The sequence below is a fragment of the Hemicordylus capensis genome, chromosome 12 (assembly GCF_027244095.1).
Source record: "Hemicordylus capensis ecotype Gifberg chromosome 12, rHemCap1.1.pri, whole genome shotgun sequence".
Taxonomy (NCBI): Eukaryota; Metazoa; Chordata; class Lepidosauria; order Squamata; family Cordylidae; genus Hemicordylus; species Hemicordylus capensis.
Window position 1 is genome coordinate 4,221,221 of NC_069668.1, and position 25,019 is coordinate 4,246,239.

Genomic DNA, 25,019 nt, shown 5'->3' on the forward strand with positions numbered 1-25,019 from the left:
GGAGGAACGAAGACCACGGACAGCTCCAAGTGGGGCGAGGTTCAGGACCCTGGAAAGCTCCAAGATGGTCTGCAAGAGAGCTGGGCCTAGCCACCGAAGAGTGACGTTGATCCAGTAGCTGCTTGAAGCAGACAGCCAGTTTTCATAGGTGCTGTCTGGGCAGTGTGAACTGGCCCCGCCCCTTCCTGGGGAAGACTCTGCCACTTAAAGGGACCTTGCCCAATTTCCTAAGCACTGGCTCCTGGTGACCCTGCAAAACCTTTGATTTGGCTGGCTGGCTCTTGAGGGACTCTTGAGTCAGAGGAAACAGGCAGGGACATATCTCTGAGTCATGGTAGGGGTGCTGGCTCTGCTCCTGCTGCTGTGGGGCGTCCGGGTTACACAGGGTCGCCCAGGATTTGGGTTGTAGCCTCTTTCAATTCGGAGTCTGGGTTATAGGGTCTTCCCACCAGTCTTCCCTGTAACAGGGTTGTTGACTACAACTCCCAGGATTCCCAGCTGCAATGGCCTTTGGCTGGGGATTATGGGAGTTGTAGTCAACATCTGGGAATTCCTGCTACAGGGAACACTGCTTCCCACCTCTTCTATTCCCCTGAACTTCCATCTCACTCCCCCAACAGAGGGGCCCCATATCCGGGATCACGACACAGGGGCTGTTGGCTTGTATCGCCTGCTTCCTGCCCAGAGTTCAGGGTGGTGCGCACAGGTAACAAAGACCTTGAGGAGGCAGCGGCATTAACAACCATCATAATATTTATTATTTATAAAGCATTTCCAACACTACCCACTGTACAATAATTAAGTTTCAAAGAACTATTCCTGCCTGCAGGCTCACACCCAGAGGATATGGCTGCAGAAAAAGAGGGAGGGACACACAAAAGGGAGGGATATTTGGATGATCCTGGGCATAAGCCTTCCCCGATATTTGGATGGTGTGGGCATAAGCCTTCCCCGCCAGAAACAAAAATGGCTCCTATTGGCACATTCACTAGCTCCTGGCTGGCACTCGCTCTCCAGCCTCACAGGCAGAGATGGTGGACTTCACTGGAAGAGATTTCTAATCTTGTTAATCTCCCCTCTAGAATCCACCCTATTGTTGACATGTAACTGTAAGCTCTTTGGGGCAAAGCCCTCTCTTTCTGCAACATCGACGGCACCTGACGGAGGACTTCACTGGAAGAGATTTCTAATCTTGTTAATCTCCCCTCTAGGATCCACCCTATTGTTGACATGTAACTGTAAGCTCTTTGGGGCAAAGCCCTCTCTTTCTGCAACATTGACGGCACCTAAGTCAATTTGCTTCAGAGGTATTGCTCAATTTGCTGAAGGGAATCGTCAGCACAGGCCAAAGGTGGCCTGGGGTAGCCAGCCATGGAACCAGTTCTTACATGTGAAAGATGGTCCAGAGAAGCATCCTCCCCGGCTTTGAGAGCCGTACAGGCTCCCGGTTTTCAGTTGTGTGCTAGATAGGCAAGAGATTGTGTGAGAAGCGAGATGGCGCTGTCCTACCCTGGGTCAGATGGTGCTGTCCTACCCAGCATCTTATCGAGAGGGGAGGAAAAGCCATCCAACCCAACATCCGCCTCCCACATGATCCTTTCCCCCTCCTCCTACCTAGCACACGCCTGAAACTGGGTGCTCTCAAAGCTGGGAGGACATTTCTCCGACCCACTTGGTACTCGTGAAACAGGATGCTGGACTAGACAGGCCTTCGGCCTGATCCAACCAGGCTGTTCTTATGTTCTTAACTGGCCCGCCGCCTTCTTTTTCCAGGCAAGCTCTAGTCCTCATGGATCTATGCCGTGGTGGCCACTTCTTATTTCTGGGCTCCCCAAGCCAGAAGGGGTCAGCCCATTCGTGATGTCAGAACTGATTTTCCTGCGCCCATGTGGATCAAACCCAAGACTGTTTTCAACTGGACTTTGCGACATCTAGTCTTTAGCTGTGACTTGGTTTAAAAATCATGAACTTTGCTTGACAGCAGCAATACAGAAGAGCAAAATAAGCACACCAATAACCCATACTGGAGTGGTTTTTTTTTTAAGTTACATCAATTAGCCATTCTTGCATGGAATTTATTATTGGCGGCAAATTAGTCCATCACCCAGCTGGTGGGGGTCAGTACCATCTGGGGGAACGAATGCTGATTGTGATTTTGGACAAGGTCTATCTTCCTAGAGACGGAAGATTGGTGATCCCACTTTCAACTTGCAGTGCGTTATCATGCTTTTATTGTCCTGACATTCAGGCCTGCAGCAGCCAAATTTGCAATGGTGATTTGCAACACAAAAACGATATAAAATTGTGTCGATGCTGCCAGAGGGACAGAAATGAAAATGGGCAGGCATATCCTCTAAAGATGACTCCATGGAGAGCTGGTCTTGTGGTAGCTAGCATGACATGTCTCCTTAGCTAAGCAGGGTCCACCCTGGTTGCATTTGAATGAGAGACCACATGTGAGCACTGAAAGAGATTCCCCTCAGGGGACGGAGCCGTTCTGGGAAGAGCAGAAGGTCCCAAGTCCCCTCCCTGACTTCTCTAAGATAGGACTGGGAGAGATTCCTGCCCGCAACCTTGGAGAAGCTGCTGCCAGTCTGGGTAGACAATACTGAGCTACTGTACATAGACCAATGATCTGACTCAGTATATGGCAGCTTCCTATGTTCCCATGGAGAGAGAACAACCATTTGCAAATTGTGACCCTCTGTGCAAAAATGACTGCAATTTGACCCTAATTGTCTGGGGTAGCGATAAAGAAGGGGTGATATCACGAAGTTCCACCTCTTTTCCATCTTTGGTGGGGGGCAGGGGTAGATGTTTATGCTTTGGTCCCGGAGAAGACTTTTGAGGAGACCATGGACAGCCAGGAGAACAAACAAATGGATCATCGAACAAATCAATCCAGAAATTTCACTCGAGGCACAAAAGATCAGGCTCAAACTATCATACTTTGGACACATTATGTGAAGACCCAGCTCCCTTGAGAAGTCTGGGAAAAGCTGAAGGCAAGAGAAGAAGAGGACGACCAGCAGCAAGGTGGATGGACTCGATTAGAGCAGTAATGAATGCACCATTGAGAGACCTTCAAGGCCAAGTGGAAGACAGGTCATCCTGGAAAGAACTGATCTATGGGGTTGCTAAGAGTCGACATGACTTGATGACACTTAATCAATCAATCAATCATTCAATCAGATGTTGCCATCCTCACTATGAGCATTCATCCCTGGAGATGGCACACATAGCCAAAATTTGTGGGTCTGGCTCACAGACTGATTCTGGCAAACCCAAGAGGGGGGGGGATTACAAATATGTTCACTTTGAGCCCACACATTTGCCAAGGAAATTATTCCAGCGCTAAGTTTTCCAATGCCCAAAAGGTCAAGCAAACAGGATAAAAGCCAGAGGGGTGGGAAGGGAGGTGTTTCTATTTTCCAGGGTCCTCTGCTCTTTCAGCTCACTTTAAAAAACACCACCACCGGGTCTTCTCAAACATGGGTCCCCAGAGGTTGAACTACAACTCCCATCATGCCTAACCACAGTTGCATGAGATGATGGGAGCTGTAGTCCGAAAACAACTTGGGGCCCACGTTTGAGAGCCTCTGGTTTTAAATGGAAGTCTCTTGACCTTGTCCTTGTGGAGAGAGAAACTTTGGACGCTGCCCCCCCCACTTTGAAGTTGTGTACAATGAAAACAGACGGGATTGATCTTCAAGTCAATTCACCCTTAAGCCCATGAGGCTAGGGGGCTGCCCTCATGACCCTAAACAGGGTTGGAGGAGCTCCAGCCAGGATAGGACAGACTTACGCGTTCTTGATTGGCAGCTGTGTGAATCCAAAGATCAAGGGAAGAGCAGAGGAGAATGATTGTGTGGGAGCCCGAAGCTGGGTAGAAAGGCTTTCTGTCTATCCTCGGTAAAATGTTGGCATGTGTTTTGGCCATGCCCATCCTCCCCAGCTCCTGCCACGATCTCTCTCCCCTCCTTCTCTCCTGATCTTTGGATTCACACAACCACCGACCAGGAACGCACATGTCTGTCCTACCCCGGTCTCCAGCCCCGTTTAGGATCGTAAGAACAGCCGTGATCTGTATTGAGCGCCCTTCCTCGCAACATTTCTGGCGACAGGTCTGTGGCCGAGAGAGCTGGACAGTAAGGCGGATCCTGAACCCCTGAACCCGACTTCTTCTAAACCCCTTTCCGGCGTCTGACTTCTGCACCTCTTTCCAGTCAGTGTCCACTTCAAACCCTGGCTCCTCTCGCGGTGGATTTGTAAACACCGCTCTGCACTCGAGATGGGTGTTGCGTCAGCTTCAGGTCTAACACCGGGGCAAAACAACAAACCCAGGCTGCCAAGTATTTGTTCCCTGCGTACGTGGAAGTGCCCGTTCTCGGCAGGGTGTCGGGTTCGGCTCACGCCGCACCAACCCTTCTTCAGTCAGTTTCCCTGCCTTGACAGCACGGACCGTCTGTCCAATGGTTAACCTGCAGGCCTGTGGCAGGCGTGAGAGGGGGTTAATCATCACTGGGATGCCCTCGGGTTCCTGGTTTTCCCTTAACGCACTTCGCAACCGATTCGTCCCTTAATGCGATTCGTCACCGATTCGTCTTCCTTTCCAAGCACCACAGCTTCCCCCCCCAGTTATTCCACAATGATAATGAAAATAACCCGTATTCTGTTCCCAGTTTGGCTGGGGAAACAGCTGGGCTGCCCCTGAGAAGGTAGTTTCCTGCGAGTCCTGTCCAAAAGCATCCTGGGGGCAGCATAGGCACTGTGGGAACAGCCTCTGCCAGGTAGGCCCCAACCTGGAAGAAGCACGGACCTCTTTTGCTAAGGCACTGTGGACAGCTTTGGAGCAAAGAGGCAACAGAGCAAGGAGGTCTGTATGTTCCGTTTCTCTCTGGTTTGTGCCTTCACTTCCCCGTGGTGGTGTTCGCCCACGACGGAAACGTGTCTAAGTGGAACATAGCACGGCCCCAGCTGTTGATAGCCAGAGTGATACATAAGACTCCCATGATATTCATCACAATTCCAGTTTTCGCCTGGAGAGGGGGAGAAGCAGAGGAAAGGAAACAAGTCACCAGGGGTGAAGAAATGCTGGCTCAGTTTATCAGCCAGACAAAATATTTTGCTCTTCAAGCGATGTTGGTGCATTGCCCAGCAGGACGTTTTTTCCACGCATCAGGCATCACTTCTCACTCGTCACAGACTAGGAGACTAGTGGATTTCTGCGGCCCTGAGAGTCACTTCAAACATGCCCTGGGTCCCAGTCAGAGCAGAGTCAAAGTGGGGAGGAGAGGCCAGGAGCACGTCAGAGGTTGGCCCAGTGCTGGATTTAGGCACAAGCTAAGCTACAGCTTATAGTCCATGAGACAGGCCCACAAATTTTGGCCATGGGTACCATCTACAAAACAAGTCACCTAATGGCGCAGCGGGGAAATGACTTGACTAGCAAGCCAGGGGTTGCCGGTTCGAATCCTCGCTGGTATGTTTCCCAGACTATGGGAAATTCCTGTATCGGGCAGCAGCGATATCGGAAGATGCCGAAAGGCATCATCTCATACTGCATGGGAGGAGGCAATGGTCAGCCCCTTCTGTATTCTACCAAAGACAATCACAGGGCTCTATGAGCACCAGGAATCGGCACTGTCTCGACAGCACACTCCGGGGACAAATGCTCATGGCGATGGTTGGCACTCCCTGCCCTTCTAGAGATAAAAAGAGGTGATAGCATTCTGGCACTTCTAACTCCGTCTGTGTTATCACTCCTTCTTTATCCCGACCCAGAAACTATTAGGGTCAAATTGCAGGCATTTTTGCACAGAGGAAAGGGTTGGGGTAACAATGAACAAACTGTTGTCCTCACTCCGTGGAGTCATCTTTGGAGGACATGCCTGCCAACCGTCATTTCCACTCCTCTGACAACATCGATCAGGTTTTAGGGTAGTTTCTCTGTTCTTAAAGACATTGGAAAGCTTTTAAAACTGCACTGCAAATGTAGCCACTGCAGGCCTAATGGTCAGGGTAAGCCAAGCATGAGAAGAACACACCAGCAACGGAAAATCTTGCAATGCCATCCCCTCTTTTCCGACCTTCTGAAAAACCACTATTCATATTTGTCCCCACCCCAGATAGTACCAACTGTCCCAGCGGGCTCACAGAGGATTAAGGCCTCATATGACGAGGGGCCTCCGAGTCGAAAAAACACGACTACATTTCAAGTTTTATATAATGGATTTTCATTTAAAAATCTTTCTAAGGCAAATAGGCTGATTGCACAGTCACTGTTTTTGTTGGATTATTCTTCTTCGTTGCCTCGTTGCCAAGTAAAAATAAAGCTCGATTATGTCGATTTTCATTGTCCTTTTTGTTAGAATAATATTTTTTGGTTGTAATGCTATGGGGCCTTTTAAGCTTGACGTAGTTTAAGGCCTGGCCCTGGCTTGACCCCATCTCAAGCAGTAGAGAACCCACCCCATGCTTGGGATAACATCAGGAACAACATGTGCAAACTCCCCTTCTGTGGCCCTTTGTCTTATTCTGAAGAACACGGAAAATTTACTGAGCTGATACCATCATCTGCTCCAGTAGCCCCTCTCGTTCCAGGATCCCTTTCCCGCCCCAAACACTGTCCCACTTTTGGAACATAGGAAGCTGCCTTATACTGAGTCGGATCCTTGTTCCATCTAGCTCAGGATTGTCAACACTGACTGGCAGCGGCTTCTCCGAGATTGCAGGCAGGAGTCTCTCCCAGCCCCACCTGGAGATGCTGCTAGGAAGAGAACCTGGGCCTTCCGCGTGCCAAGCATAGAAGAGATTTCCTCTTGGGCCAGCACAAAAGATCGGACTCCACCCTTGCAGGGAGCCGAAGACAACCCATGGGTCACTTCCAAAGATAAGAAGGGAGGCTCTAGCAATGGTGAACTGCCGGCTTACCATGTCTAAAACGCGGAGATGGCCATACGAGAAGACAATGGCGTTGGGAGGGGTTGCCACAGGCAGCATGAAGGCGAAGGAAGCACTGAGCGTGCAGGGAATCATGATGTACAGGGGGTTGACCCCAATGGACTGTGACTGTGGAGGGGGAGAGAGAGAGAGAGAGAGAGCACGCAAGAGCGAGAGAGAGAAGTTTACTGTCTTGAAATTCCTGCACGTTTGGGACATAGGAAGCTTCAAGTTTCAAAAAAGTCAGCTGAAAGCCTGACTTCTGTGCTCTGCATAGGAAGCTGCCATATACTGAGCCAAACCATTGCTCTGTCTAGCTGAGGATTGTCTTCACAGACTGGCAGCAGCTTCTCCAAGGTTGCAGCAGGAGTTTCTCTCAGCCCTATCTTGGAGATGCTGTCAGGGAGGGAATTTGAAACCTTCTGCATACAAGCAGGCAGGTGCTCTTCCCAGAGTGGATATCTTACAGCGCTCACACATATAGTCTCCCATTCAAAGGCAAACCAGGGTGGACCCAGCTTAGCCAAGGGGACAATTCACGCTTGCCACCACAAGACAATCTCTCCTCCCGTAACTTGTTTGGCGGTACAAAGAGATCAGAACCCTCTAAAGCAAGGTGTCTTAACCTTGGGCCCCCCTGATGTTGTTGGACTACAACTCCCATCACCCTCTGCCACAAAGGCCATGGTGATGGGAGTTGTAGCCCAACACCATCTCGGGGCCCAAGGTTAAGAAACCCTGCTCTAAAGAATACTGGGGCCCCCAAAGTGCCAGTCCACGGAAGAGAGAAGCGTGAGGCAGGCCTGATGGCTAGAAGGCCTGACCTCCTTCATGGCTATTGGAGTTTATGGTTCCATCTGGCAGGTGTGGGGAGGATTGGTTATGAAGGGCAAAGGGCAGAACTCTATAGAAGAACTGTGCCTTGGCCGGAAAAAGAAAATACTTACCAAGGAGGCGAAGACCGGAAGGAAAAGGGTGGCCGTCGCTACGTTGCTTGTGCATTCGGTGAAGACGGCAATGACGAGAGAGAGGATTATAGCGATGGCCCAGGCGGGGACGGTGTGCAGCGGAGTCATCTGGTCCCCCAGCCATTTGGAGAGCCCCGACGCCTGCGGGGAAAGAGACCCTCTCTTCATAAGGCACAGTTCTTGTAACGCCACATGCGTTCCCTCCCAAGAGTTTCCCCTGCCGAGGGTGTCTAGACTCCATGGCCCTCACCACTAGCCCCAGAACGATAAACTGGAGGAGAGGCTTTCCAGTAGCTAAGATAGCTTAAGTGGGACTCCATATTCAGGAGCAGTCTACCTCCGATTGTGGGGATGGCCAGCAAGGGGCAGCCATCCCCTTCACCCTCTGCTTCCAGAGGCACCCGGACATCTAGAGCTGAGAGCAGAGGCTGACATCTGGACTAAATTGCTCCCAAGTTGTCCAACAGAAATCAAGCCATCCTTGCAAGTAACGCGGGAGTACAGAGCAAACTTGGTTTTTCGGACTAATTGGGAGGAAGGTCAGTCCAGATCAGGGGACTATCCAAAAAAACTGAGGGGTCAAGTGTGCTGTCAAGTCGATTTCAACTCCTGGCTCCCACAGAGCCCTGTGGTTTTCTTTTGTAGAATACAGGAGGGGTTGACATTGCCTCCCCCCGCGCAGTCTGAGATGATGCCTTTCAGCACCTTCCTAGATCGCTGCTGCCCAATGTTATTTATACCAGTGGGGATTCGAACCGGCCACCTCCTGCTTGTTAGTCAAGCCTTTACCCGCTGCGCAACTTTAGATCGCAGGCCGAGAACACACTTGCAAAAGAAACAGACTCCCCAGTCATTCCATAGGGCGGTCTGCTGCGCAGCCCCTGTGGAACAGGCGTCTCTTGTCCTGCCCAAAGAAGCTTGGCGAGAGCCAAGGAATCCAGAGCCCCGAAGACAAAGAGGGGGCTGTTGTGCACCCCAGCTGGCCGCGTTGGTTCCTTCCGAGAGGCTGCTTGGCACCGCGGCCGGGCGGAGCGAGCCGCTGCACACGGGCAGGCGGTTCCGGAGGCTGCCAAGGTGAACACCCCGGCGTGCTGAAGAGGCCCCTCTGCCCCTCGGCGGCTGTCTCTCAAACTCCCAGCTCTGCTTGCAGATCGGACAGGGGGCAGACCGGATCCTCCCGTGTGTTGCCTTGTTGGGTCAGTCCAAGAAAGGCCCACCCAGTCCAGCATCCCGGTTGCTGGGATACTGCCCCCAAACTCACGTCTCGCTGGCCAGTTTGCATCAAATAGAAGGCCAAAACAGCCATCCAAACATTGCGAATCATGGAATTAAATGAATGAAAACCCGAAACCTTTGTCCCCCCCGCCCCACCCCACAAGATGGAGCTGACCCTCAGGGTGAGCGTATGCACCAACGGCTTCGGCGTCAGCAGAGGCTGCCCGGCCAGAGAGCTCCACTTACGTCGCTTCCGTTGGCCAGGGCGAAGCCTCCGCCCAGGAGGAGCACGATACTCCAGGGCATCTTCTTCTGGACCACCTTCCAGTCGAGCAACGGGGCCGGGAATAATGGCTCCTTCATCCCTGCAGAAAGCCAAAAAGGGGAAGAGCCGGATGGAGTCCAGGCACAGGAAGGACGGACCCGAGATGCCCACTCCCGGACCAGGGGTGGGGGAGGAAGCCCCTTCGTCCTGCAGGGCCAACCCTGGGCTTCCCAACTGACTGCAAGGATGTGGGGCGTGTGAAGCTCTATCTAGGACACCCTCTTGGAACTAGTCCCAGGGGAAGGGCCATCATTCAGGGCACCTGCTTGGCATGCAGAAGGTCCCCGGTTCCCTCCCTGGCAGCATCGCCAGGTAGGGCTGGGAGAACTCCTGCCTGGAACCATGGAGAGCTGCTGCCAATCAGTGTTGACAATACTGAACTAGATGGACCAAGGGTCTGACTCAACAGCTTCCGACCTTCCTCTGCAACCCAGCCCTTCGGAGAGCAGCCTCCACCTTACTGTGTCTCTCGAATCCACAGCCCTCTGCTAGCAAGTGAGGAAGGAAGCAGCCACTCCCCGCCAGAGTCCAGCATCTGAGCCCAGGGGGGGAAACTCGGGCCTCACCCGACTGAGATTTGATCCTCCCCATCTTTGACGGTTTTTTAAAAAGCCCTTGAAAACCCACCTCTTCACCCAAGCTTTCTTAGCTTTTTAAATTGTGTAGGTTTTCATCTCTGGTTGATTTTTAAATTTTTAAATTATTTTAAGTTATTGTATAGGATTTTAACTTGTTTTATGCTACTGTTAACCGCCCAGAGATGAAGGTTTGGGGCGCTGTACAAATTTGAGAAACAAACAAACAAATATGATCTACGACAGCAAATCTGACCTTCCTCGCCCTCTTCGAGATCGCCGCTGTTTTGACAGAAGAAGCCGCACCGGGGCTTGGTGGCTGGGAGGATGAAAAGCAGGAGGGCGACAAAGATGGCCACGGTGGCATCCGTCACGTACCTGGAATGTGCCGGTTCAGAAAATGAGAACGGGAGGGTGGGAAGAGCGGGCGCTACTGTCCCTCCCAGTTCCTGAGCCAAGGAAGCGATGCGCCCATGCAAGGGGGGGGGGCGGGAGGCCATTGGAACCGGTGAATCCAAAAAGCTGCCTTCTACTGAGTCTGGCCCTTGGTCCAGCAAGCTCAGTAGTGTCTGCAGTGGCTAGCAGCAGCGCCTCAGGGTTTCAGGCAAGACTCTCTCCCAGTCCTAGTTGGAGATGCTGCCAGGGACTGAAAGAGGCATCTTCTACATGCAACAGGAGATGCTCTACCACTGAACTATGGCTCTGCCTCAAAGGAAACTGCCTTCTACTGAGTCAGGCTATTGGTCCTTCTAGCTGAGTGCTGTCTACTCTGACTGGCAGCATCTCTCAGAGAGAGGCCTTTCTCAGATATTTTTAAATGGATATTTTGAACCTGGAACCTTCTGCATGCACAGCAGATGTTCTGCCACTGGGTCAAGGTCTCCCCGTAGGGTCTTTTCTCTGACTGATTAATGGGAGGAAGGCCATCATCTCGGACCACCCATCTCTGGTCTGGCTCCTATTGGCATCTCTCTCCCATGCCCGTTGAGAGAGAGCAAGAGAGCAATGGAAAAGGAAGTACTTTTTCACACCAACACAGAGTTCATCTATGGAAGACGGGATGCCGTGATGGGCACGCCTTCATCTCCTGCTTGTGGGCTTGTGAGGATAAACAGAACCTTATGCAGAGCAATTGGCTTCTGGGGGGATAAGTGGGATAGGAATGGAAGGGAGGGAGGGAGGGAGGGATGGAGGAAGGGAATCATTGGATCCTATCAGGTGATCCTCATGGACGCCACAGGTGAGGCCATTTTGCCCTTTCCTGGGGCATTCCGGAAGCTTCTTTGTGCCTGCCTGTCCTATGTTCCTATCAACCTTGGGCCAGAGAGATCTGGGTTCAAGTTCCGATTTGTCTGCGGAACTTCCTGGACGCCCCAGGAGAGGGCAAAATGGCCTCACCTGGGGTGAGATGGTATCTGCTGGTATGAGCCAACAATTTCAGCTGGTATGGCTCCAACAATTTCCTTGCAAGCAGGAGTCTGTCTCAGACCTATCTTGGAGATGCCAGGGAGGGAACTTGCATGCCAGCAAGTGGGTGCGCTTCCCAGAAAGGCCCCATCCCCTCAGGGGAATCTCTTAGGGTGCTCACACATGGTCTCCCATTCAAATGTAAACCAGGGTGGATCCTGCTTAGCCAAGATCCTGCTTAGCCAAGCTTAGCCATGTTGTGCTCTGTTGCTGCCCCCAGACTCTGGAATGCTCTCCCAGTGGCCATTCACTCCTCGGACTCCACCACAGTTTTTAGAAAGCTCATTAAATCTTGGCTTTATACCCAGGCCTTGACATGATTGTTCTATTGCTGCTTCCGTGTGTTTTTATCCGTGTATAGTTTTTATGTTTGTATTTTATATATTTTGAATCAGATTTGTTGTCATATTTTTAGTTTAATACTTTTAACTGTCACTTTTATTTTATGTTTTTAAACTTTTGTAAAGCCGCCTTGGGATTGTTGCTAATGAAAGGCGGGATATGAATTTAAGAATAAATAAATAGAAATTCAAGCTTGCTGCCACAAGAGACCTCCCCTGATGCTCTGACCACTAGGACACCCAGTCAACAGGTTCTTCCCTGCCTCCCTCTCCCTCTCCCTCTGGTGGTTTGCCTGGAGAGCTCTTGCCAAGAACTTGGGAGTACCCAGTGACTGGTGGTTTGCCTGGAGAGCTCTTGCCAAGAACTTGGGAGTACCCAGTGACAATAACACGCGGTTGCCATGGATCGGGCACAATCCGAGGCGAGGCCTGCCTCGGGGTGAACCGGGCAGTGGTGTGATGAAGCCAGTGGTGGATGGGGGCGGGCTGTGGGATCCACTCACTCTTTGTCTTTGTTGAAGAGGTAGGTGGCCCAGCCGGGGATGAAGCCGGGGTCCCGCGTGAACCACAAGACGATGAGCAGCGTGAAGATCATCAGGACGTTGAACTCGGCGAAGGAGACGGCCCCCAGCTTGCGGTGTTCCTCCTTCAAGACGTTCAGGGCCGCCTTCTCCTTCTCGGTCCTTTGGGTGCCGCAGCCCCACGTCTTCCGGAAGCTGAGGGGAGAAGGGGAAGGTCAAGGGGCCGGCTGCCAACTGGGCCATCGAGCAAGTGCCGGGCCTCTGGCACCCAAGCCAGGAGATGGTGCAACCCCTCAGGTCATTGCAGGCTGACCGGGACGGTCCAGGAATTGGCCTCCTGTGATGCTCTGCAGGAAAACCCAGAGGGGCATTGCAAAAGAAGAAGCTGCCTTATACGGAGTCAGACCCATGGTCCATCTGGCTCAGGATTGTCACGACACTGACTGGCAGCAGTTCTCCAAGGTTCCAGGCAGGAGTCTCTCTCGCAGCCCTATCCTGGAGATGCTGCCTGCCAGGGAGTGAACCCAGGACCCTCTACATGCAAAGCAGATGCTACCACTGAGCTCTGAGATTAGAGCATACATAGGAACATCAGAAGCTGCCATAGACTAAGTCAGACCATCAGTCTATCTAGCTCAGGATTGTCTGCACAGGCTGGCAGCAGCTTCTCCAAGGTTGCAGGCAGGAATCTCTCCCAACCTTATCTTGGAGATGCTGCCAGGGAGGGAACTTGGAACCTAGATGTTCTTCTCAGAGTGGCTCCATCCCCTGAGGGGAAGATCTTCTTATAGTGCTCACACATTAAATCTCCCTTTCATATGCAACCAGGGCAGACCCTGCTTAGCTACAGGGACAAGTCATGCTGGCTACCAGGAGACCAGCTCTCCTTTGATCTCCATACAGATCACAGGTAAAAAGGAACCTGCTTTATCAGACCCCTGGGCACACATTGTCCCAAAAATCCCCGCTTCCCAATGTTGTTTTTATTGTACGGGCTCCGTGACCTCGGTGCATCCCCAGCCAATCCACTGTTCACTTCTCCCAGGCAGTTTGCATCTGGGGAATTCAGCGTCTGGTGGGAAGGACTTAGAACCGCTCCTGCTGCCGGGAATCCTCCTCTTGAATCCTTTGTGTGCCATTCACAGGGCCGGACAAAGGCCAGATTGCTTCAGCCCCAGACATGTTATTCATTCATCTGATTCAAAAGCCGAGCTCTTACTTGAATCCCATGAAGGCAAACTGGAGCCAAAACCAGGCCAGGGTCAACATCAGCAGCATGTTGGGGAAGGCAAAGCCAAACCAGGAGGCGAAATTCAAGATATCTCCGTTCTCGGGGAATAGCCTGTCGAGAAGAAAAGGTTTCTCTGCTGAACTGGCACGGCTTCGTGATGTGCGAAAGGGCCGTGGCTAGTCTGAGGACACCCTAGTAACACAGGAAGTTGTCTAACCCTGACCCTTGGTCCATCCACCTCAGGACTGTCTGCTCTGACTGGCAGCCGTTCTAGTTCAGCATTGCCAGCACTGACTGGCAGCGGCTTCCCAAGGTTTCAGGCACGAATTCCCGCCCCTGCCTAGTTCTACCTTGAGAGGCTGCCAGGGATTGAACCTGGGACCTTATGCATGCAAAGCAGATGTCCTAGCACTGAGCTACAGCCACATCCCCCCAAACATCTAGGAACATAAGATGCTGCCTTCTACTGAGTCAGACCATTGGCCCACCTAACTCAAGATTGTCTGCACTGACTGGCAGCAGCTCTCCAAGGCTTCATGCAGGAATCTCTCCCAGCCCTGCCCGGAAAGGCTGCCAGGGATTGAACCTGGGACCTCAGAGCTTCTTCCAGTGAGATATGACCCAGGCCCCTCAGGGGGATATCTCCCAGCGCTCCCATGTCGTCTCCCATCCAAATGCAATCCAAGGCAGATCCTGCTTAGCAAAGGGGCGCCATTCATGCTCACGGCCCCAAGACCAGCTCTGCCTGATGGAATCTTACTGGTTCATCTGGCCTTTCAGAACCAGGTTGGGTCCCGTCCCAGTCAGTGTTGCCGTCCCGCCGATACTGGCCGCGTAACACACACAGAGAGTCATGCCCTTGTTGATGCGTTTCTTGGCGTCCCAGTCTGCCTCTTGGCAGTTCTCAGGGAGGTGTCCGTTGCCAATCGCTGAAACACAACAAGCACCTGGTGATCCACCAGACTCTCATCGGGCTGGTTCTCTGGACGGACCGCTGGAGGGGAGGAGTCTGCTGGAATGTCCCAGCCTCCAGGCCCCAGGCCCACTCCTGAACAACGGCTGTCACGCAGGAAGCTGCCATATACTGAGTCAGACCATTGGTCCATCTAGATCAGGACTGTCAACCCAGACTGGCAGCGGCTTCTCGGAGGTTGTAGGCCGGAGTTTCTCCCAGCCCTACCTGGAGATGCTGCCAGAGAGCAAACCTGGGACCTTCTGCAGGCAAAGCAGAGTATCTTCTACTGAGCGACAGCCCCATCCCCTAAGGGGAGTATCTTACGGTGCTCACATGGAGTCACCCATCCAAATGTAAACCAATGCAGACCCTGCTTAGTAAAGGGGACCATTCATGCTCCCGACCAGAAGACTGGCTGTCCTCCCAGCCGGTGGCCAACCCACCTCGTGCTCCCACCACCGTACAGAGGGCGAAGGCAAAGCACCCCTCGTGCCCTTCTCCCTGCTTAGCACAATCCTCTTGCTACCCAACTTCCGGTCGCGAGAAGAAAGGGGGGGGGGAGATGCCCGCTTACCATGTCCAGAGGAGAAGCTGGCGGCCGCTTTCCCTTCCAGTTCGATCGCCACGTTAATGTGCCCGGCGGGAGCGGACTCGGCGGCCCCCAGGTCCTGCTCGGAGCTGTTCATCTGGTCCAGGACGGCCTGGATGATGGGCACCATCATGGCGGTGGTGGCCGTGTTGCTGATCCACATGGACAGGAAGGCGGTGACCCCCATGAAGCCCAGCATCAAGCTGCAAGGGAGGCCCCGGGGGGCAGGCTGTGAGCCGCGGGCCGGGGAATGGCGGCGTCTCGCGCTCTCGCCGACGGTGGAAAACCGTCACCCCTCCATTGCCAGGCAAAGCCATCTGACTCAGCCTGTTTTCTCCCTTTGCAGTCACTCACGGTCGATGCCGTGAACTCAAACATGCTCAAGAACAACGGGCGCGGTTGTACCGAGTCAGACTCTTGGTCCATCTGGCTCGGTACTGTCTACTCTGACTGGCAGCAGCTCCCCGAGGTTTCGGGCCGGAGTGTCTCCCAGCCCTACCTGGAGATGCTGCCAGGAACTGAACCGGGGACCTTCTGCAGGCCAAGCAGAGGCTCCATCACTGAGTAGAAGCCTCGCCCCCAAAGTATCAAGGAGCACTCATAGGAACAGAGGAAGCTGCTATCTACCGAGCCAGATCCTTGGTCCACCGAGCTCAGTCTTGTCTACACTGACTGGCAGCAGCTCTCCAAGTCCGACCTGGGACCTTCTGCATGCCAAGCAGATGAGCTGCGATCCTTTCACTTAAAGCTGCTTTCTACTGAGTCAGACCGTTGGTCCATCTAGCTTAGCATGCCTACACTGCCTGGCAGCGGCTCTCCCAGGCTTCAGGATGCTGCCAGGGACAGCAGATGCTCCACCATGGAGCTATGCCCCATCCTTTGCAGGCATGAGACCCAGTCTGGTGGTAACCAGCATGACTTGTCCCCTTCGCTAAGCAGGGTCCACCCTGGTTGCATATGAAGGGGAGACTAGAAGTGTGAGCACTGTAGGAGATTCCCCTTAGGGGATAGTGGGGCCACTCTGGGAAGAGCAGCTAGGCTCCAAGTTCCCTCCTTGGCAGTATCTCCAAGATCGGGCTGAAAGAGACTCCTGCCTGCCACCTTGGAGAAGCCGCTGCCAGTCTGTGCAGACAATACTGAGCTAGATAGACCAAGGGTCAGACTCGGTATATGGCAGCTTCCTATGTTCATTCCTATGATGCTCTCTTTAATTAGAAGCCCAACCCCACCCTGGTCTAATTTGGGGAAGGGAGACTTACAGGGCAGGCTTCACGCCGACGATCAGCAGCACCCTCAGGGCGATCCGCTTGTGCAGATTCCAGTGCTCCACAGCCACGGCCACAATCAGCCCTCCGACAAAAAGCATGTTGGTGTCCTTCAGGTACTGCATGCACACCTGGAAGAAAGGAGCCCCCGCTCAGCCCAGACACCTCCAAATGGCGGACATTAAAATATTAGCCTATTAGTATTACACCAAGAAAAAATTAGTTGCAATTTGATATTGCAACTTGCAATGACAAGGACATTGTATTCCCCTCAGGGGATGGAGCTGCTCTGAAAAGAGCATCTAGGTTCCAAGTTCCCTCCCTGGCAGCATCTCCAAGACAGAACAAGATTTTTTTATTTTATTTTAATAGGACAAGATTTTTTTATTGAACCAACAAACTACCAAAGCATACAGTACTCCAAGATAGGGCTGGGAGAGATTGCTACCTGCAACCTGGGAGAAGCCGCTGCCAGTCTGTGAAGACAATCCTGAGCGACCAATGGTCTGACTCTATATGGCAGCTTCCTATGTTCCTATGACATCACGTCCAGCCTCACAAAACATGGTGCGGTGCAAAATTTCGCTCTCTATCTCTGTCTCTCCCACATTCAACCCAGATTTGAACAATGGGGTGAACCAGGCCACTGTGTGAAGCAGCCTATTAAAGTAGGGGGCAGGGAGGAAGAGTACGGGCAAGGCGACGGCTGGGGAGGATGAATGAGCCATACCCAGATTCTGTCGCCAAGATTGTACAGAAGGAGGAGGAAAAAGCATCCTATCCAGATGCTGCCTCACACATGATCACACGCCCCTCCTCCAACCTTAGGAACATAGGAAGCTGCCATATACTGAGTCTGACCATTGGTCCATCTAGCTCAGTATTGTCTACCCAGACTGGCAGCGGCTTCTCCAAGCTTGCAGGCAGCAGGAATCTCTCTCAGCCCTATCTTGGAGTTGCTGCCAGGGAGGGAACATGGAACCTAGATGCTCTTCCCAGAGCGGCTTCATCCCCTGAGGGGAATCTCTTCCAGTGCTCACACTTCTAGTCTCCCATTCATATGCAACCAGGGTGGACCCTGCTTAGCGAAGGGAACAAGTCATGCTTGCGACCACCAGACCAGCTCTCCTCTTGCAAACCTTGATGTTTGCAAGCACATGACTGAAAATCGGGAGGGCGCCCGCTTCTCCGACACGGCTGGTGGCCACATGGACAAGCCTAATATGTTGCAGAGATCCTGGAAAGGCTGGCTGATTAATCCCTGTGTTGGGGGGTGGGGGGGTGTTCCCCACGGCCCTCACCCCTTACCTTTTTTGACTCCAGAATGCCAAACATCGGGAAGAGGACCACAGGCAGGAGTGCCGTGACCGCTAAGGGGATCACCTCCGTGCACCAGTAGGCGGCCATGAGAACGATCACGTAGCCACATCGGGCCTCCTGCAAGGCAAGGAAACGAGACTTCAGAGACAGACCATCAGGGACAGACACTTGCCAGCCTGCGGATCCTCGGAGACAGAGGTCCTGAGAGCCACTTGGCCAGTGCTGAGTCTCAGACACACGGTCCAGGGACGGAGGGACAACTCGGGGGGGAGGAGGGGATAAAGTGATGCTTTATTTGCCTGTAACGTGGCAAGTGATTTTTGCCTATTCAGACGGGAAACGTTGCTGGAGGTATATCCTAAATGGGGGGTGGCCTTTCATGAGGCGAGGGGAGGCAGTAGCTTCAGGAGGCGGAGGGTTGGCGGGGCACCAGTGGAGGAGCCCTGCCCCTGCTATCTGAGCAGTTCTCTGGGACCAATCGGACCCCTGCAAACTTTGCACCTCTCCTCACCCTCCTTGCCAAGCTTGAAAGAAGCACAAGGAGAGAAGAAGAGGCCGCTGGCTACCTTCCCTCCTCCCTCTTCCCCGTGCCACTTTTGGAGCTCGAAAGGGTCCGTTTTGAAAGGGGGCTGGTCCCCAGCAGGGGCACAGGGCAAGGCAGCCTCAGACACTGCCATACTTTCGGTCACCAAAGGGCTCACAGACTAAAAAAGAAAGATAAGGTAGATGCCAGCAGCAGTCACTGGAGGGATGCTGTGCTGGGGATGGATAGGGCCAGTTGCTCTCCCCCTGCTAAATACAAGATAATCACCCTTTAAAAGGCACCTCTTTGCTCAGTTAGCACCTATACACAAAAGCAATTTATAGGTGGAGAAGGAGTTTAGCAATATATACGTGGGGGTAGAGAGCTCATTTGATGATTCCCTGGTGCACAGACAAGGTGTTACAAGGGTGCCCTGATTTCATCCACACAATGCTAAAGAATGAGTCATGTCTCAAACAGCCCATGATAAGAAGGAATCTCTGCCCAACCACAATTAAGGCACTTTCGACACAGACGATCTGGTTTGTGCATAAACATGGCAAGTTGCATAAACATGGCAGATGAAATGGCAGATGAGACACTGCAGTGGCCCAGCATTCGTCACTTCAATTTCCCTGTGGGGAGAGGACGAGGTTACCAATTAACTGGCTGCAAATGGTGTTTTAAGGGCTGCTTCAGTGCAAAGACCTCACCCGTCTGAATTTTCCTCGGGCCCCAAATGACTGTTTACCAGGCCATATTCTGGGGGCGGCCAACAGAACTGCCCCACAACCAATCATCACTTTCCCCAGGACAAAGAGGTGGTTTTCACAACCGCAATCGGAATGCGATATTGACCCTGCCTGGATTGCTGAGCGATTCATCATACAATGTTTGTCTGGTGTTTTCGGAGCGAGCAGTCTGTGCATCAGCAGAAAAAGGTAACTTGTAAGCAACACAAAGTGTTTATCAGCCTGGGAAAACTTCCTGAGATGGAGACTGAGATGTGGGCCATGGAAATCTTTGTGCGGATGTTTCCCCATACTTCATGTTAGAAATTTTCCATTTCTAAAATGGCTATTTGAAAAAATTTGTGGAGATACTGTGTGGAACATAGGAAGCTGCCTTATACCGAGTCGGACCATTGGTCCATCTAGCTCAGTATTGTCTACACTGACTGGCAGCAGCAGTTTTAGGCAGGGGTCTCTCCTAGCCTTACCTGGAGATGCTGCCAAGGATTGAACCGGGGACCTTCTGCATGCAAAGAAGATGCTTAATCATAGAGCTGCAGTCCCAACCCCCAAGTGTGAGAAATGAATATGGTGAGGTGTTTTGCTTACTGTCAAATAATGTGTCAGGACAGTTCACAATATATTTAAGCCATAAGGAAAATGTGTATAGTAATTTTTTTAAGGGGAAAAAATTGATACAGATTTTATGCAATCGAGGGAGAAATTTACACAGGAATCCCCTCCGCCCCCGGAAAAATTCCAATTCAAACTTTTCCAGAAAACCCACATCCCTGGATGGAGAAACTGAATCAATATCATAATCCCTTGGACGTTTTTCACACTGGCTTTTAGTTCGCATCTCCTCCGGAATGGAGGTGTGCATTCACATATCGGCCAAACTTACCCCGAAGTTCCTGCGAGCCATTGGGGAGCACTGCACACACAATTCGGGTTTTTCATTGTGAGTTAGAGTGTAGCCCGATTCATATCCGGGGTTAAAAAAAAAATCCACATTTTGCATCAGTTTTTTTGGGCAACTCAGAATTCACAGCAAAGCCTCGCAGTAAATTAACTTTAAAGCCTGCTGGACTAGGGGATCCAGAACTTTACAAGGCAACTGTAGATTGTATATCAAGTCTCTGTAAAGAAGAGGAATCTAGATAATGTTATAGCAATCCCACTCCCTTTTCTCAACAAAGAAAAGATGACTACAGTAGCTTAAAAGGAGGAATTAGTCCCTTAAAATTAGGCCAGGGAGAGTTAAGAAGATCAAATCTCTTCAAGGCACTTGGAGGTCATTAAACGCAGGATAAGAGTTGCTAGAATACATACCAGCGTACTTAAGAAGCAGAATTATTAAGGAAGTGACGAAGGGTGAGAAGGTGTCATAGATAATTGAAAGCTTGCCCAAACAAAGAGAACCAAAGCATAACATTTGACAAGCGAAATGTAAGTTGATCATAAGGCAAGCAATACATCATCATTTGTTCTAAAGACAAACCAGCACAGCATCCTTCATCCCTGATGGGATCTATAATATGAAGAGAACTCAGCTTCTAGGGATAAGAAAAGCATTATCTGTCACTGGTCCACTGTAAACAATATGGAGGAAGACACATTCACATTCACATTCACATTTTAGTGCATAAAGGCCCACTATCAGGATCCAACCTGGGGGAAATCCCCTTTCTGTGTTTGCCTGCCAACTCCAAGTTCCTGCCTGCGTTCTAATTCCGCCCAAAGAACAGCTCTGTGCAACTCTAAAGTCTGCAGCAAAGACAGGTACTGGTCTCCTTTCCCCGTTTGGAGTAAATAATTGCTGTAAAGTGCAAAGAGGCAGCCCGTGCTTATAAATTAACTCCAGCCAGAGTGAGAAAATGAGAAGAGAGACACGTTCTTGGCTGGGAAAGAAACCCACAGGCACTAAAGTGGAAAACCACGGCAGGACCAAGATAATTAATCCCTAACCTTCTGTTGCTAAAGGGACAGCAGCTGGAGAATGGGATGGATAATATTTATGGAGAACTACCCCACCCCTCCCAGGAAAGTCAACTGCTGAGGAGTTGGCTGGAGTTGTTAACAGTTATGGCCAGCTCACAGCATCCAACAGGAGGAGGGAACACGGGGTCCGATTGACCCCAGACAGACTGCGGTGTGTGTCCAAGTCGTCAGTGAGCATGATCTTTGTCCACTCGGCCACGATCCACTCCATCCACTTGCAGCAGCTCTGCAGAAGCAGCGCTGTGCATTGGATGTGGCTATTAAGCCTCATTTGTTTCCCCCCCCCCCGACCTTGCATGGTCATGGGCCCAGATCGCCCACCCGATCCACCTTCACAACAAGCCCGTCTGGACCTGTGAATCTGCTGTTCTGTTGATGCCAACCCTGGCGATGCTGCATTCCAGCAATGCCAACATGGGTGGCACAAATTGTAGGGCATGTGCAAAAAAAAAAGAGTCCTTTCCAAAATTAACATTAATGACAGGTTTGCGCTTCTCTCTCTCTCTCTCTCTCTCTCTCTCTCTCTCTCTCTCTCTCTCACACACACACACACACACACACACACACACACAATCTCTCAGTCTCCCTCTATTTTCCCAGGACTTCTATTCTGTCAGTCAAGTTTATTAATGGACACAGACCACACACAACATAAAATAAGATGCAGAAGCATCAAACCAGAGATTACAGGAAGCAGACCAAGACATTTAAAAGAAAGGAAAAAGATCTAAAATAGCTAAATAGAACAAGAACTACCGTTATTAAATCATTAAAGATGACAAAATAAAACCCTAGAGGACTTTGCTTAACCCGAGATGATCCTTTTGCAAGTTTTCTGCCGGACACCCCCCCCCCTGCAATTTTATTTTATTTTTATTCTGGTATATTTAGCAACAGTTTTGTCAAACTTAGTCTGGGCTTTCTGTGTCTCAGTCCCGGAGCTTGTTCTGAAGTCCGTCAAGGCTCAATCCGGACATGAATGAGAAGTCTAGAGAGCACCTATGAGTTTATGCAGAGTGCCTGCCCTCTCTAGCATTCTGTTTCCTGCAACTCCCAGATGCTTCCCTCTCCGAAGCTCAAAAATGGGGCATGAAGGTAACTAGCCCTCCCCTGCTATTCGCTCCCAGAAAGCCAGCAGTCAGAGGTAGACTGCTTCTGTGCACGGAGGCTTGATTTTGCCGATGAATGTGTCTGAACCTCTTTCAAAACCCACACAAGCAACCGGCTGTAACGCCACATCTTGTGCCACTGAGTTCTACGGGTTAATTATATGTTGGGAAGGGAAGTGCCTCTTTTTGCCAGACCTGAACCTAGCACCGGTCAGTTTCACCAGTGATCTGCCCATGCCCTTCCCACTCCTAGTATCATGAGAAAAAGGATCTCTATTCACCTGCTATAGACCATTTGTAATTAAGAACTGGCCAACAGAGGCCAAAATCCAAAAGACACCAAAGACCAAAGTGGATCCATCAGTGACATTTCGTATAGAATCACAGAGCTGGAAGGGACCTCAGAGGTCTTCTACTCCAACCTGCTGCTGAGTGCAGGAATCTAATACAGCATTCCTGATAAATGCCCACCCAGCCTGTGTCTGAAAACCTCCACCGAAGGAGAGCCCACCACAGCATGAGGCAGGCTGTTCCAATGGCTCTTAAAGCCAGGAAATTCTTCCCAGTGTCTTGCCTAGATCTGCCTTTTAATTTCAAACCATTTGAGTCTAGTCCTCAGGATCAACAGAGAACACCCCACCTTCCTTCTGTGTGACAGCCCTTCAGGTTTCTGAAGACTATTCTCATCTTTCCCACATTAGCCAGCCAGACATCTCCAGGAGGCCATAAATAGGGTCTTCCGTTTTTATGCTCCCCAGCGATTCAGAGGTAGACTACCTCTCGGCCTGGAGGCTCCATTTAGCGACTCTGGCTGATAACCACGCATGATAAGCCTTATAAATATAATAAATAATATGCTCTGCCAGTTCAGAAGAACGTGAGAACTGCTTGCGAGACCAGGTCGGAGGTTTCGCCGTCTCAGTCCAGCACCACCACCATCTCCCCAACTTCTGGGAAGCCCTCAAGGTGCAGGCTTGGACAACCTCCTCCTGATTGGAAACCTCCCGATTTTCCTTTGCCCCGGGGAAACCGCCACTCAGAGGTAGATTGCCCCGATACATCGAGGCTCCACTGAACTGCCGACACTTCCGAACTCACCCCCCTCCCCACTTGGTTGGTTTGTTAGTTTAAACCAGGGCTTCGGTGGCAGGATTTGAACCGGTGTCCTCCGGTGGGCTCGGAGGCGGTGCGGTGTCGGGGGTCGGTGAGAGGCAAGTGGCCCCCTCTTTTCTCCCTGGCCAAGGCTGCCATCTCTCGCTCCCTCCTCGCACGCCCCCCCGCACGCCCTTGGTCAGGGAAACAGCCCGGCGCCCCGACGGGGTCCCCTAGCAGGCGTCCGGAGCCTTCCTCCTCCAACCACTAGACCGGCCAGCCGCAGAGGAGGAGGAGGAGGAGGAGGAGGAGGGACCTACCTGGGTGGGCACCAGCAGCGGCAGCGGCAGCAGCGCCAGCGGGGCGCCGACCAGCACCAGCGCGGTTTTGCAGCGGAGCAGCGAGCGCACGAAGATAGTGGAAGAAGCCATCGGGAGCAAGAGCGAGTCTCTGGACGGGGCGGGCGCAGCCTTTTAAGCGGTGGCTGCTCGGGGCCCCTCCTCCCTTCACTCCTCCCCCTGGCGGCCTGCCACACCTTCCTCCTCCTCCTCCTCCTCCTCTTGCCTCCCCCGCTACGCACGAGAGGGTCTCTGGGCACGTACAGAGCGCCCTACCCTTCCCACTGCCAGGCGGCAGCAGAGAACGAGCGCGGAAGAGGGAACCCACCCCCTCTGGAGGAGGAGGGAGGGAGGGGAGGGGTGGTTGGTGGGGGGGCAGGCACGCACCCACCTAGACAAGCAGTTTGCCCCCATGGCAGCAGCAGAAACAAAACGAGGGGGCACAGATGGGGCAAAGTGTGCATATGGGGGAGGGCAAGTGGGGTCCCCCATGTTTGGTTCCTGAAGCAGAAAGTGGGGCAGGTGGGGTGGGGGCCAATCTACTTGTCTGGGGAGGAGCCGCCCCCCCACAGGATGGGGCTGCAGACCCCTCCTTGGCCCCACCACCAAAGGTTTCCCTCTGAGGGGGTGGGCTTCCATGCAGTGGCGTTTGGGCACTGGGGGGCCCATGGACTCGGTGCCCAGCAGAAGGTTGCCACATCCTGGAATCCCCGCCGAGGAGCAGTTTTGCAGGAACATTGGCAGCTGCCTCCTACTACCGAGTCAGGGTGTTGGTTCCTCCAGCTCAGGCTTGTCTACACTGACTGGCAGCAGTCCTCCGGGTTTTCAGGGCGGGGTCTTTCCCAGCCCTACCTGGAGATGCTGCCAGGGAGTGAACCTGGGAAGGACTCCTGCCTGGAACCTTGGAGAGCCGCTGCCAGTCAGCGTTGACCAGGTCCCTATATTCCACTTCAGGGATTGTGTCTACCAAGTAACTAGCTGCGTCTGCAGGACCTGGGTCTTTGCAGGCAGGAAAGTGCCTCTGTGCATGTGCAGAGTTCATTTCCCTTCCTCCCGAATAAGCATGCCGGATGCCCCCACTCCACTTCAGGGATAGTTCCCACCCAACTGCTCTGAATCAGGAGGAGAACCCACCACAGGGGACACGCACAGCACAGCACACCGGTAGGGGACGATTTTTGCTCTCCGCTGTGTCTCCTGTGGCATATATGCTGCCAGCAGGGGAGGAGGAGTGGTGGGATGGAGGCGGGGTGGGGTGTGTTACCTAGGTTCTTTTCTTGTGTGCTGGCTTGCACAGCTCTGAATTCAAGGAAGGAAAGAAGGAGAGAAAGAGGGGGGAGAAAAAGAGAGAGGAATGAAGGAGACAGAGATGGAGGGGAAGGAAGGAAGGAAGGAAGGAAGGAAAAGGGAAAGAAGGAAGCAAAGAAGGAGAGAAAGAGGGGGAGAAAAGAGAGAGGAAGGAATGAGGCAGAGGGAGATGGAGAGAAAGAAAGGGGGAGGGGAAAAGAGAG

The 25,019-nt window shown here is 52.2% G+C and overlaps 1 protein-coding gene across 1 annotated transcript; it reads right to left on the reverse strand.

Moving 5' to 3' along the window:
* Positions 1–731: 731 nt before the first annotated feature.
* SLC13A5 (solute carrier family 13 member 5) lies at positions 732–23,668 on the reverse strand. Its single transcript, XM_053275597.1, has 12 exons — positions 23,491–23,668; positions 17,703–17,831; positions 16,389–16,525; positions 15,115–15,332; positions 14,346–14,514; positions 13,574–13,696; positions 12,337–12,549; positions 10,282–10,403; positions 9,372–9,490; positions 7,890–8,051; positions 6,934–7,071; positions 732–5,039 (listed from the first exon to the last, which is right to left on the reverse strand). Exons 1-12 carry the CDS (start codon positions 23,599–23,601, stop codon positions 4,911–4,913), a joined length of 1,770 nt encoding a protein of 589 aa, XP_053131572.1. The 5' UTR covers positions 23,602–23,668; the 3' UTR covers positions 732–4,910.
* Positions 23,669–25,019: the final 1,351 nt, after the last annotated feature.